Source organism: Mycteria americana, chromosome 9 (genome assembly GCF_035582795.1).
Source record: "Mycteria americana isolate JAX WOST 10 ecotype Jacksonville Zoo and Gardens chromosome 9, USCA_MyAme_1.0, whole genome shotgun sequence".
Taxonomy (NCBI): Eukaryota; Metazoa; Chordata; class Aves; order Ciconiiformes; family Ciconiidae; genus Mycteria; species Mycteria americana.
The window spans coordinates 24936649-24952475 of NC_134373.1; the positions used below are offsets into that span (position 1 = coordinate 24936649).

General features: G+C 35.8%; 1 protein-coding gene across 1 annotated transcript in view; it reads right to left on the minus strand.

Annotated features, from left to right (window-relative positions):
* SLC4A10 (solute carrier family 4 member 10) overlaps positions 1 to 15827 on the minus strand; it is a 104447-nt gene that overhangs the window by 64921 nt on the left and 23699 nt on the right. Inside the window, exons 3-4 of the mRNA XM_075511969.1 lie at positions 15549 to 15687; positions 7451 to 7611 (exon numbers count right to left, since the gene is read on the minus strand). Coding sequence (XP_075368084.1) covers positions 7451 to 7481 — 31 coding nt within the window. The 5' untranslated portion in view covers positions 7482 to 7611; positions 15549 to 15687. The remainder of the gene's footprint in view (positions 1 to 7450; positions 7612 to 15548; positions 15688 to 15827) is intronic.

Consider the following 15827-nt stretch of genomic DNA (forward strand, 5'->3'; position numbering starts at 1 on the left):
AAGATCCAGAGCTCTTCCCCCCACCACCAGCTGTGTACCAGATGAAATACAAGTTTTGAATTGCTAGGCTCATATTCTCTTGATATAGGTTGGCACTGACAATTTACAGCAGAAGAAACCAAACTCAGTATATACCAACAAAGTTGATGGTATTTACACCTCTCAATCTTCTAAATTTTGTAACTGTACAATTGCAGGACAAAATGAGAGATTAATGACAAAAAACCAGAACACCTGGGCTTTTGTGTGCGTCATGATTGCAGTGACAGTTGACTACAAAACCTAATTGAAAAGCCAAGGTTTGTTTGGTTTGTGGTTGTTTTCTTTCCCTTAAAGACAGGGGAGAAGAAAACACAAGCAATGCTAAAGCAGTGCTTTATGGAAGACACTCCGTTGAAATGCTGTCCTTCATCTTAACTTGTCTCTAATAGGAACCCGAATATACACTTCTCTAGTGAGTTAGGCACTAGGAGCAATAGAAAGTTAACAATTAGGATTCTTGGGCTGCATTTGTGAACCAAGACCCATTTACAGTGTTTACAATGGTGATTATAAACAAGCTATCTAAGCCAGCAGATTTAGCCCGCTCATCCAAGAAGGCAGAGCGTTCCAGTGCACTGAGAGATGGATTCTATTTCTAGCTCTACCTGAAATTACTTTGTTCAACTTCTCAGTTGAATTACTTGAAAAGGAAAGATGGGGAGTGAAAAATGTCTGCTTTTTAAAGTAACAGCATCCAATTTTACTGAAGAACAAGAGCAAGCATTTCACAAAACCGTAAATAGTAAAGACGAAGCTAAAATTCCCAGCTTGCAGCTCAGAGAGCAAGCACAGTTGTAAGTCAGAGCTATGCTAACATGCCACAGTGGATGCTACCAGTAGAAGAATGGAGACCTCATAAAACAATATATTTTGCATCTCTAATGCAAATGGTTGTCTCTACACACAAAATGAAAGCTGAGATTGACTTCTGCAATCTAAAAAATTCCCACATTTGTGGTTAACATGGGAAAATACAAAACACAAAAAAAATGCCATGCTACTTAGAAGTTGGTACAAGATTTACAATTTACCCACAGACAAAGGAACAAAACCTGACAGAGGTTTCTCTGTAGAGGTAATCACCGTGTGGTAAACTGTAAATAAAGCAAACAAACGCAAAAACCTGGGTGAGAAGGTGAAAGCTGAACAAAAGACAGGTGTAGGGTCAAACAGAGAAGCAGATTGCTCACAGGCAATCCCATGCTTTGTTACAGTGTTTGTAATAAAAGTCAAATTTACCATAAAAGCACTGTCAGAAACATAACACAATGTAGGTGTCGCAGCTGAAACAAAAGGCTCCAGTGTAATAAAATCTAAACTGGAGCCAGTTTAAATATATAATTATTATGGAGTAATATAGCTTAAAGCAAACAAATGCAAAAGACGACTTGTTGAGATTGAAAGCTTAACATGATATTACTGAAATCAATAAAATCGCACACTTGGGATGTAATGCGCTGAGTTGTTGAGCACAGAGTCCAGTGACCTCAATCACAAGATTAAGCTGTTACACAGATTGAAAATTTGATTGAGGAACATATGAAAGACTGTTTGGGAAAAAACAGTCAGATCTCTGGATTGGAAAGCATGGGAATATTTAAAATTTAACTTCAAAAATAAACCATTATTACATTTAAGCTATTTAAAATAAATGGGACTATGTAATATTTCAAACGTGTAAGTCACCAAAGCACCACTGTGCAACGCTGAGGCCACAGTTTGTATTTGACAAGGTTTGACATTTGTTCACAGTACACTCTGCACAACTACAAGAAAATGCGAGATCTGTGATTCATGTTGTAAAGAAAGTATTGCCATTAAAGGCTGGACCGAACAGTTTTTGAACCAAGCAACAGAAAATGGCATCATATGTTAAGTAGAAGAACCTTTTGGGTTCATTCAGTGGTTACAATCAAAAAAAACAGATGGTAATCTGAGAATCTACATGGTTTCAAAGGAACTAAATGAAAATATCAAAAGAGAACATTTTCATCTGCCAACTTGAACAACACAGTGAAGCTGCTCTCTAATGGTGCAGCCAGATTCTGGCAAATACCTCCTCAAGAGACAAGTTCCAAAATAAATTGTTTTGATTACATAGATTTTTCAGACTTCCTTTTAGCATATGTTCTATACAGAAGTGATCGATAAAATATTACTACATCAAATGTTCAAAGGAATTCCTTGTGCATGGAGTCCTAGCTTACTGATATAGGAGCCACTGCAAAGACATATGAAGAAAGAATGTCGCATATTAAAAATAGTAACAAAACCCCCAAAAATATGTTTAATAAAAATGCATTTTTAAACAGAATACAGTTCAGCAGAGGAATTGAGCTCTTCTCCAGGGAAAAACAAAATCCATCTTGCAAAATTTAAGAACAATTTGAGAAACTTCAGGAATGAACATGCTGTTTCGCTGCATGAAGACAATGTTGGAAATCCATCTCAGAAGTCTCTATTATAATGAGATATTGTCTGTGAATTCAGCATCATAGGTACGAATAAGCTCTTTATCAACAAAGAAAATTGGGTGCCTATCCAAAGAAACGTACAGTCTTGTAGATCAAGTAATTTTTTAATAAGACTGAACTGGACTGAAAAAGAATCTAATAAAGAATGGACGTGCTGGAAGACTGGGTGATTCAAAAATTCTCACCACATGACTGGTGCCAAAATATTTTTAAGCAGAACTATCAGAGTTTCCAGGGATGAAATACACAATGTTCTGAAAGCCATGCAAGCAGTATAAAAGATGTTTTTAATCTGTAGATTTTACCACAAGCCCATTAAGGTCTTAAAACATAGACTTTAATATAAGAAATTTTCAAGGGCTAAGTGCTGAGAGTTTAATGCCTTAGTGAATAAATGTTTATAGATTAAAAGCGTGACTAAAACAAATAAGAACTCTTTGTCTCAATTTAGCAACAAAGATTAAGTATACCTCTTTCAAGGATACGAAGACTGGCATTGCATTTACAGAAATATAATTTGATATTGGAATATAGCCCAGATAGCAAGACGTTACCAACAAATACACAACACACATTTCTCCCTAACAAAGTGATAAGGCAAGTAAAAAGAAAGTACATGTGCACAATTAGTTTATTTGTTCTCAAAAGATATGATGCACTATAGTAATGCAGTAAAATTATCAACAGATTGCATTAAAAAACAAAACCCATAGTAATAAACTAGGAATCAGAAGTACAAGTTAATTTAGGAGTACCGCTTAAGACCACAGGGTACAATCTATTTTTGCAAATTCTCCTACATGTGGTATACACAGTACCATTGAAAAAAACAACCAAAAGTGACCATCAGGATCGCTGGACTAGTCTAGCATGAGAATGGCTAGCAACCAAAATAAGAGAGTTAAATGTTGAAAAAAATTGAAGCCAACAGGTGAGAGCAACCATTTCTTTAAATTCTGAAGTGTCAGGACTGTCAGATACAACTGGAATACATATCAACTCCAGGGTGAAAACAATGTTTGCATTATACAGCACACAATAAGTAGGACTATAACCAGTGACAGTGAATAGCAACTGAGTAGAACAGACAAGAAACAACTTCCTGAGAGATACAAGTTCTGTCTAATGTTCAGGTCCAGCAGTCATTTATACGGAAAAAGAGTAGCCTGACATATTATTTGGAATTATCAAGTTTCTAATATACTTAGCACACATATCTTGGTGGCGTGCTTGTCACCACTACTGTTAAAGTCTTTCCTCTTCCCAGCACTGCCTAATGTGTGCCATACTCACTGTAACATTTTGTAAGCACTGGAGAGCAGGAACTACATATTTAGTATTAGAGTACCAAATTACAAAGGAACTTGATTGAGGAAAACAACATTACTACAATATAAATAGTAATAATAGAGGAAAGCAAATGGAATGGCAACTTTATTTGTAGGGGGAAAAAAATCTCTTCCAAAGAAACCTGACACAGAATGTGGGTAATTTACAGAATGATTCACTTGCCAGAGTGAACCTGCTGCAAAGTTGTTTAAAAAAAGAAAAAAAAAAAACCACAACACCTCATTGTTTATTGAATCTGCAGAGGGAAGAAAAAAATCCTCTCTCAAAGACAAAGCAAGACCCATGCAAACCTTATCATGTGTCAGATCACCTTATCAGAGATGCCTACGTGTTTGAACAAATAAAACAATAAATGAAATACACCCACATCTGCCACAACAACAGGTACTTTTAAAGTGAAAATGGTGCATGCCGATTCATGAGTCATCCTAAAGCCTCATCTCAGAAGACACAAGTTTTCCTAATCAACAAATCAAGATATCCCAGAAGCAGGACTGATTCAAAATAGCATTACAGTAACTCATCAAATTCTCTATTGAAGGACAACTTACACCTGTGATGAGTTTCAAAACAAAACTAGTATTATGAACACTGGAATTCTTGGACACGTTAACTAAACAAACAAACAAAATGACTGCAACTAACTAAGGATTAAGAGATTATAAACATGAATTCATTGTGGTCTCACTATACAATATCTTCCAAAACCAGAAAAAAACGGAAGTTTGCTGAAGTTATTTTTATTGTTTTAATCCTTACTGTTTTACCTACTTAAATAAAAACAATTCTGGAAGGGATCTCTTAGCCGACTACAGAAGTTGAGTGATTTTTGGATTAAAAATGTAAAGCTCAAGCTTTAAAATCCTAGTGTACTATTTAAGCAAAAAAGCAATAAAAGAACATCAAGCAGCTGATCTAAGTACTTTTTTTTAACTAAATAAGTAATAAAGCAGCATATTGATAAATACCTTTGTTCTTTCAGAACAGCTGCTTTTTATTCTTCATGTTTATCTTTTATCATTACCAAGACAAATTTTGAAGCTCTGATTCAGACCATGATTCATGGGAGAATCAGACCTCGGCACAGAGTAGGAACCCACGCAAGTTTCTGCAGATTTGAATTAATAATATCTTGCGTCAGTTTGACATAAACAATTTAGGAAAGGTAAATGCAAAAAGCAGCTACCACTAGCTGTGACAATTTTAATTCCACTGTTAAATATAGCCCACTGAACGGTATCTCCCTTACTTGATAATGTAAATAACTAAAATCAATTTTATCTGGCCCTTACATACCACCCATAAAGCAGCTTTCTTGATAATCTTGAGTGTTAGAAAATTTTCTTGCTCTGTCTTTCTTACCTTTATGTAAACAAAAGTTTTCTATTTGTGTATTTTACATTTTCTGTTAATGCGCTACTTTGCGCCTGTGACAAGGCAACAAAAAGGCCCCAACCACCACTCATGCACCATTTCTCTGTCCATGTGCTCTCTTCCCAATTTCCATCTGTTGCATCATGTTTGATCTTCAAGCAAAGTTTGCAGTATGGAGAATACCATAAATCTAATATGATATTTGTATAAAATAGCAATATATTGTATAATTTGTATAAAATATCAAATGTATGATGTACAGATACAGCATCATTTTCAGAAATGTTGTGAAATATAGTAAGGTAGTGTGTTGAGTCTACACTACCTTACATGGAGTTAATTTTCCCCATAGCAGCCCTCATAGTGCTGTGCTTTGTACTGGTAGCTAGAAAGGTGTTGGTAACACACCAGGGTTTGGGTACTGCTGAGCAGTGCTCGCACAGCATCAAGGCTGTCTCTCCAACATTCCCTCCTCACCTGTAGGCTGGGGTTGGGCAAGATCTTGGGAGGGGACATAGCTGGGACAGCTGACTCAAACTGACTAAAGGGATATTGCATACTGTATGACGTCTGCTCAGCAATGAAAGCTGGGGGGGGGGGGGAGGGGGGGGGCATTCATTATTACGATGTTTGTCTTCTGGAGCAACCGCTATGCCTCCTGAAGCCATACTTCCCAGCAAGTGGCTGGACATTGCCTGCTGATGGGAAGTAGAGAATAAATCTTTTATTTTCCTTTGCTTCTGTGCACGGCCTTTGCTTTTGCTTTATTAAACTGCCTTTATCTTGACCCACGAGTCTTTTTTCCATCTTATTTTCTTCCCTCTCCATCCTGCTGAGGAGGGGAGTGATAGAGCAACTTGGTGGGCACCTGACATCCAGCCAAGGTCAACCCACCACAGGTAGAAGCCAGGTAAAACTTTTAAGTAGATGCAAGATATGCAAGGATACCAGTGCAGTAACCATCATGAGCATGGGACTAGCCCTTACTAAGGGTAGATAAACAGAAAATTAGAGACCCCATACTACAAAATAGTACAGCTCTTTGCTCTGTGTCTTCTCTGCTGGAAGGGACAGAGATTTTTAAACAACAAGAGCAAGGACACAGCACTAGAAACTCTCTAGGGCACATGAGCCCTTGGACAGGGTGTTATCATTTTAATGATGAGTTTAAAGTCTAATGTAAATATATTCATATTATAATACCTATATTATCTCTGTCTTGATAGACTAGAGAAACTTACTTTATCTTCAGCTCTTGTCTAACAAATTTATTTATAAATGATCTAATTCAAATTAGCTGCTGTATTTGGGAAGGGAAATAAACATATCAGACTGTACTGCATGATTCTAGCACGTCCATGCAACCTTTGTAGCTTTAGGACTCCTTGAGGCCATGCATTACAGGTCTGTACATACAGCCCCCAACAAACTGCTTTATTACAGTAACAAATGCACTACCAAAAAAAAAAGTTCCCTGCAGTAACTAGTTATAGCCTTTATGGGAAACACCAGGAATGCAGAAAAGGGCATTCAAGTCTCAATCTCACTTATACTTTCAGGAGACAAGACTCATCTATTATGTTCTCTTGCTTTCTGCTTCTGCTGTTCTCAAAAGCTCTAGAATTGCAACTGCCAAATACACCTTCACTGGAAAAAATGCACTCAACTTTAGTTAAAAAAGTTACTGCATCTTAAAATTTTCGAAAAACTTACACTTATTGTTCTTGATTTCATTCTCAACTCAGAGACGTTTTTTAAACTGGTGTGTTTTTATGTTATGTAATTATGATGAATACTTCCCTATAATTTAATTTTTTTTAAGCTATATTGTCTACAATTAGCATAGCAATAGATTCAGTTTGTGGAAGTTAGTACGCATATCATTCACAACGTGAGGTGGCACAGCAGGAGTAGAGAAAATGCCAGTTCTAATGAAATCTATCCAAACTGTCCTCTCTGCTCCATTTTAATTTCCTCCTTTACATAAAAATTGATTCTGAAAATAGCAAAGTCTATACAAAAAATATAAATAAAATATTTACCAGTTGTGTCAGACATTAGATTCTTTTTTAATATATTGAGTAAAATATTTCCTAGGAGTTTCTAAACTGAACTGATTATTATGCAATAGCTTTCTTGTAAGCAATATTGTAAGCACTTGATTTTTATGATTAATTTTCATAACTAATAAATGGAACATCGATACATACCTGCAATTTCTTCTATGGAGTTAGCTCTCATGTCCAAAAGAACTGTGCCATTCAGGATACAGCTTCTCAGCTCAAACAAGCTGTGAAGTGACAGCGTGGCAACATATGGTTTGCTCCACCTCTCTCCACCATCCTCTACATCTTCTTCAAACTTCAACCACCTGTGCAAACAACCAATTTTATAACTCCATTGTGCATAAGAAATGAAAAATAAATTACTTCCATGGATATTGAAAAATCACTGTTAAACATGTCTTTGGATTTCACTTTATTCCTTCTTTGTAGAAAATATAAGAAACTTCCCTTGCCTGTTTCTTCAAATATGATGTTGTATTAGACCATTTTTGAAGATAAATTCTGACCACAGATATGAAAAGAGAAGCGTATTAAGTAGTTATTATTGTACTTTACAAAAACTTTAAGTAATTCTTTGGCATACAATGGAATTTCTATGATAGAACAGCAAGTAGTATGAAAAGGATAGAGAAGAATTTGTGGTAGAGAAAAAGAAAAGCTATACATAATAACAACACAGGAGAGAACAGTCTCCATTTGCACTGAACACAACAAAGAGATATTTTTCATTTAAAGTAAATATACTGACATAGTCACACTTTACAGAATCCATCCATTATCACGACCATAATCTTTTCACAAAAGACACTGTTACGAACTTCGTTTGTTTAACTTGTTAGTTATTTAACTGCCCTAAGCTACTCATAAAGGCAGAAAAACATTATGCAAAATTTAGGATATTTTCCATTTAAAAGTTCAGTCAATTAAAATGAAAAACCTCACAGGCACATACATGCCCACACAGGCAATGTGTAAACACTTGCGAACAGTCTTTCAAGCCCCAAAACATAGGCCTTACTCAGGCAAAACAGCCATATTAATGACATGAAATAGCACTTTAGAATCCAGTAACAACATCATATTTCACTATTTTGAGTCTCATTTGCCTCTTCTCAGGTTCAGTGTAAATCTGGAAAGACTTCAGTGAAGTAAAAGAACACATGAAACTGGCATGAGAGGATCAAGTCTTTTGTTATTAGCCAGCTGGATGAACTTTCTTGCACAACTTTTTAATTGTTTAAAATTAAATTTATAATTTTACTGATAAAAATTACACTAAAAATGTTAAAAGAATAGTAAACAAACAAACGAAAAGAAAAGTCTGTTGACATATGCAAAAGTGTTTTAAATTAAAGTTATTAAGTCTTTCAATCATACACAGATGCTGCTGCATGGAGCCGTGCAGCCTGCCAGCTTGGCAAGGTTTGAACAGCTGCAGCCACAGCAAAAGCCTCTATCGCTTGACTCAACAGCACTCAGCTATTTTGTATGGACCAGGCAGCACAGAAGTCAAGCAGAGCCTCACACCTTGACAGCACCTTCACACTTATTTCCAGACAGCAGGGAAGCAAAGAGCCTTAAGACCTCTAAAGCTGAGCAATTTCCAGTTTAACCAAGCTTTGCAGGCCAGCAACACAGCAAATGCAGCTGTCTTCTGTTCCTGGGCCACCTGCCTAGCTCTGCTCCTACTTGTAAAATATGTCTGTGTACCCATATTTTAGATACTTTCCTCCTTTCAGTCCCTGTGTACCAGATTCTTCCCCTTCTAATGCCATCCTGTGAGCAGCCACCACTTCAGTGACCCACTCATCACCAGCATATCTGCTCCCTTCCTGATGCATTCCATTTCTTCTAACTGTACCAGCTGCCTCCTAATCACTCTCCTATTATTTACATACACAATTTGCTCCCAACTCCTCAGCTCCTCCAAAAATCTCCAATCTCCTGTGTCTAGCCCTCTCCTCCTCTTTGTATTTAAACATTTTTCCCTCCATTTCCTCTGTGCTGTCCAGTTTCAGTATCTCATCTTTGCCCATGAGAACCCCTCTCCATCAGACTTCTGTTCTCTACTCCCTTCATTGCAATCTCTCTTCTCTTCCCAGCCTAGCCAAGCTATCTCTTTACTTTTCCTTTCTTCCAGAGAAGCAGCAAGAAGGACACTGCACACACAAATTTGCTTCCACAGAGCCGAACCATGACATTGAATTTGCATATGCAAATGAGGTTTTCCAAACAGATTTTCAAAACAATGTCCAAATGGACATCAAACACAAATTAACACACCCCACCCCACCAAACTCAAAGCCATGGTTTGAAAGGGATGAGCTACAACTCAGGAAACTTACCAAAAAGCATGTGAGAAGGAAAAAAACGTTGCTCTTCTTTTTTGTTTTCATTTTGCAGTTGTACTTGAACTCCATAAGAATAAGCTGCTCCTAGCTTACTCATGGTGCTCATGTTTCCAAGTGAAAAATATGCTAGCCCTATTTGTGGCCATAACATCACAAACATGGTGCATTAATTGTCCTGCTTAAACTATTGCCTCCTAAGGCTCTGCAAAACATCTACATTTTTATCTTCTCATACCTCTGGTTTTGTGCATGTTTCTAATCTCTTCAGGAGTTTTAGAAGATTACGAACTTTGCACGTGGGTATTCCCAATTATTTCTGATGTATCATCATCTTGTTTTATGCTGATTTGAAAAAAGATTAAAAATCATGCTACATATATCCTAAAAACAATGATCCAAGCATAGATTCTTACAGAATCTCATCAGAAACCTCACATTGTCATTACCTTCTGTTCATGTAAATAGTCTTCAACATTGCTTATCTGATTATACTGCTGCAGTCTGTCCTTGATATTATCTATTTTGAATGTACTGACCAATTCTAAACAGATTTTAAATGAGTGATAAAAGACAAACACGTTCTTAGAAGTTTCATTAAGATAGGTGACTGGACAGAGGCAGGCTCATAACCAGAGCTCGTAACTTCCTAGGGACACATAGACAGGAGAAGTCTAAATCATGAAAGCAGCTTTAATTAGAGTTGATGGTGTCAATCAGACATCAAAGCTTACATACAACATAAAAATCCATAGGAAAATATTGCTACTGCTCAAATAATCATACATGCCATTGTGATCATTTCCACCTGAGTTTCAATCAACTTGAATAGTATAATTCTATGGGTTGCATCCAATTTCCTACTGTTACTAGAACGTATGTGCTTAAACACATTATCATACATTGTTACTTAATGAGCCAACAGGCTAGTACATAAACATAAATCATACCCAGCTGACAGAATTTTACATTTGGAATAAACTTCTATTTTTATTTTAATAAGCATTATATGAGTTTAGTCATCTCATCAAGGGGAAATCATGTTTATCACCTTTTATCTTTTCAGAATTATTCCTCTGTTATGTCAGATAATCCTTATTTAACATATCAAATGAGAAACAGCAGCAGAAAACATAAAACAAATCTCTAATCTTACGCATAGTCGTTCAATTCTAAGTGTTCAAGTGGTTTTAAAAATCATAATACCATTTTAACAATCCTCTGAATTCATGTACAAGATTCAAGGATAGAAATGGCTTTGAAATCCAAATTCAGGCATGGATCCCAAGTTTGCCAATTTTCTACTCTTTTTAATTTCTTGGAGAAAAGGACAATTTTTAATATATCTACTTTTGCAGTTTAACCCCTTAAATTGATACGGTTGATAAATAGAAGCCTTTCATAATTTCCCAGAAAACACTACCAACCTCATTTGTATATTGAGCTCATGTGTCACATGTATCCCATGTGCTTGGAATATATTTAGAGCTATCTTAGTTGTGACTGATCACATAGAAGAGCAGCTTCATTCATATGGTTTTCTTTTACTGGTAAAGACTAGCACAGGTCTATCAACAATACAGTTTAGTTCCTCTGATAGCATACTTGCTGGAAGAAAACAGGACAACAAGTTTCAGCAAGGTATGTTACTAGAGGAAAAATATTACTCAGATATGTATATGTCTGTATGTACACACACACGTTACATCATCTAAAGTCACCTCCACCAATTTTTCAGGAGTCAATAAAAGAGCGTGCACACTTCATTGTAGACTCAGTTACAACATTTTGGTGCACAATATGAAGTGGGTGAGTTGAACATGATCTATTTTATAGTCTCTTATGTCTGCAGCAGAGACCTGGAGTATGTATTCACTTACAACCTGCTGGAGAGTCCATGTTATTAATGTCATCTTACAATCTGTGTAAGTTTCCACATGAGCTTTTGCCTGCCTACGCTGACTAGAAAATGAACCAAAGTAAACAAGCATGTCAGAAACAAAGCACAAGTGACAAACCTAAGTTTTTTGTGACCTAGTTTCTTTGGAAGAAAGTTTTGATCCAGGGGAGATGCATTTTCATTTCATACTCGTAATTTTTCCCTAGTACATCCATTTTCTAGTCACTATTAACAATTTACTTTCTAAACTATGGACAGAGGTTTATTTTCATAACTGTGCTGTTTCATTAAAATCCAAGCCTAAGCACTTTCGTCTTGGTTCCAGAGTGTCTTTCTATTTTCCTCCTTACTACATAGTCTTTTCTGTTCCAGAAACGTAGTGATATTCTCCCAAAATTTTCATTTTATATTAGCAGATAAATAAGTCCCAACAGTTTGGGTAAAACCTGGTACAAATCAGGCACTACTTTCCAGCCATGACCACAAGAGGCTATTAGGAGAGATTTAAACAAGAATTGCTTTCCTAATAGCTGCAATTTGCAACTATACTATTGTGTGTATAAAATAAGCCCAACTGTTATGCCTCTGTGTGTTTCTCCAGAAACTTACTGGAAATATTTTTTTCAGGACAGAAACTATACATCATGCATTCTCTACACAATTGTACAGCTGGGCCACATACAAAAAATTACATTAGTAAGACTGACTTGATTTTAAAAGGTACATGTTTCTTCTGGCTTGAAATCAATTAATGGGGAAAAATTAATTAATTTTATCACTATTTCAATATAACTAAATTATTCCATTCTGCTCACTAACTAATTCCATGGATGGGACAGCCTAAACCAGATCTTGGAATGGAATAGGCTGTAACAGCAGTGCACTTTCTTGCTCCTACTAATTAATCTGCAGGAATGCTTTTGCTCATGGGAAATGTTATGGAAACTGGAGAATGGCAAACCTTGGAGTCTCCTAACTGCTGAGGGGGGAAAAAAAAAAAAGTAGTCTAGAAAAGGATTTACACATCCAAACAAATGAAACAGGAATAGAGGAGATTTACATAAAGAACACCAAGCTTCAGTCAAATCTTATCCATGGCTCCCTTTGATATGTTACTATTTTGATCAAGCAAGAACAAAATGTGTCAAGCAGTTTTATACGCAGTTTGCTCCAGATATTTTTGAAAAATTTTAAGGCTGAACTGTGCATGCAATTTCAATCAACCTGAAAACATAAAGATACAGATTTACTGCATCAGAGTCAACTCAGCCCATCAGTCCATACAGAGCTTGGGGAAATGAATAGAGAACCACTTAGTGCCATCACTCTCACTAAACGCAATTAATGACCAAGTCTTCTTCCGTATCGCTTGCATTTAAATTCATCTAGCTGGAGCTATGTCCAAAGCCAGACAATAAGATTTACAAATATTTCCAGTGGCATTTTCCACACAGATGGAAAACATATAATAAGGCTGGAACAGCAACAAACCAAGGGTGTATCCTCTCCACACCATGTTTTTAAACAAGTCAGTACTGCTGAAGTCCTGAATCAACCACCAGTATTGAAAATGATCCATTGTAGTAGTTTGTAAGTATATGATCTTGCATATTAAACACCATCCCATTTCTATTACTCTACTCAAAGTCACCTTGTTCTTTGTGTATGATATCCTTATCTATTTCTAGAGTAACAATACCTCCTAATTTCTTATAATCAGCAAGTTTCACTACTATAATCCTACTTTTTGTCATTCAATAAAGGCATTTACTAAGACTAATTCTTCAGAAGTTAGTTGTCACTACCTTCCACGCTAACAGTTTAATCTTTCAGCATGACCTGCTGCACCTCTTCAATTAGTTCCTTACCCACTAATATAATTTTTACACTAAAACAGAGTTTAAGTAATAAATTCCCACTGCTGTACCATATCAAATGCTTGACAAAAAAATTAGATCCACTGTTTTTTCTTTGTCAGAAAACCAAAAATCAATTATCTGATTAAATAGCATTATTTAGTCTGACATGATACACCATTGTATTGCATTTTATCCAATTTTCCACTTAGCTCCAAGTCTATAATTATTCTTTCCTTCAAATATTGTTCTAAGCCTTGCATAGTTCTGAAATCTGACTATCCGGCCTCTGTTTGTTCCAACTATTTTTTATGCTTTCTTGAATAGTGTTGCTGTGTTTGCTATACTACAACCTACCTGATAGATTCACAGAAAGACGGCATTTACCATACCCATGAAATACATGTTCTTTCAGCTTTCTAGGATGGAAATTATTGCACCCTCTTATTTGCACAGATAAAACACTTCGACTCTTGCCTTCATTTTGAATTTGGTCATTTTACTGCCGTCTGCTCCTTTTCTAACAGCCAGCCAACCCATGTCAAATGCTGTCTGAAATTTTTGGATCCAAACTGAAAGAGATAATTTATCTTGACCAGTTCTCTCTGCATGGCAGCTCCACTCTTTCTTTGCTTTCATTCTATTTCTAAAGCTAAAGAAATTTTTACTATTAGCTATTATACTTCACTCTTGTATTTTCTGAGCTCCAAAAATACAGTTTTCTTGGCTGTTTTTTCCTGTCTTTTTTCAACAATCTCACTTGTTTCTGTTAAACGTTTTTGATTCTTTAGTTCCCAAATGACAATTAGAAAGGCTGTACATACAGACACATCAGACTAAATAGAAGTTTCTTTATTTCACCTATTCCTTTCAAATTCAATCTTAAGTATTAATGTTAATAAAAATTGTTATAGTTTTTCATAAACAATTCTTCAATGATTTGCAAAGGGATTTTTTTTTTAGTTGAACTAAAGAGGCTGCTATTTCCCTGCTTAAAAATAACATAAGCCACAGTGATTTTTATTTTTAATCACAATAGAAGCTGATACCCTTCCTAGAAGAGGTCCTATATATTCCTCATCAGTATGAGAACACTGCAGATGATTAACTTGATTAGATTTTCCCTCTCTGAATATTAATGAGATTATTTAGGAATACTACTACACTCATTTTGCAGCACAATCCCCATATGAGAATTTTCTACATGTAAAAAATCTATATTTAGCATCTGTCTATGCCTCTTATGGACACAAAAAGGAAGGGAAGGTCATAGCAAATTCTGTGGCCCTCTGGGAAAGCAGGAATTTGCAGTAAAATTAAAGGGAAAGCTAACAGCCATATTCATGCCAAACAGCCCACAAAATCCTTTCAGAAATTCCACAGTTTTTATCCTACTGACACCAAAGATGTGGTCCACAGACTTCTGGGCACCACTGAGGAACACTGTCAACATATACTGGCAGGGAAAGAGAGAATTAAGATGCTAAGAAAAAAAATGAAGCAAGGCTTGCTGGGAAATGTAAAGTCTTAATGAAACTAAGCAAGTCCTCTCCCATTTAGGTGCCCAAAGAAACAACCATGCAAAAAAAAGGGTTCTTGTCCAGTATTCATTTTTTTAGCAGAAATGCAATCAAAAAAGTCTTTTTGCACTAACTTTGTAGAAACAAAATAATCCAACACTGAATATTCAAAGTCTCAAAATCAACTGTTCATTGATAGAATATGTAAAAGTGTTATTGCTCCAAAAGTAATCTCATTCCTTGATCTTTTTATAAGGTAATTTTATCAGTTTCTTGAGGATTCAAACAGAATATGAAGTTTGAAAGTTTCTTAAAATGATGAGCTAAAATATGAATAAAACCAGTAATTTTTAATTCATATATATGTTTACTTCGATTTTTTTTTTCCCTTGATATTCATTCTGACCTATATTTCATAAATCCAGATGAAAACATTTGGCTCTGGGAAACAACAAATGCTGTAGTAATACTAGCAGTCTAAGGATTAAAATTATGGTTTTATTTAGGCTTTATATACAAAAATCTGTTCCTGAGTTTGCCACAGCTTTGAAATCGTTCCTCAATACACCAGCAACCAATACCTACAGATAGTTTTTAAAAACTCATGAAAACACTCACCTTGCTGTCTCCCTCCACTCCGCATCCTCTCCTTCACGCCAACAAATTTCATCAAGCTCAGTAAAGAGATCATGAGGAATGTGTTCTTCATCATCATCTTCTGTTCCAAGAATAAACTGCACCCTTTGTGATGGAGTATCTGGGAAAAAATAAAAATATCAAGTCCAGAACACCAACTTCTTTGCCCTGAGCAAGCAAATTATCTAAAATTTCATTAGATTATCCAGACTCTTTAATCCATATCATTTACTGCCACACAGAAAACATGATTATAGTTAT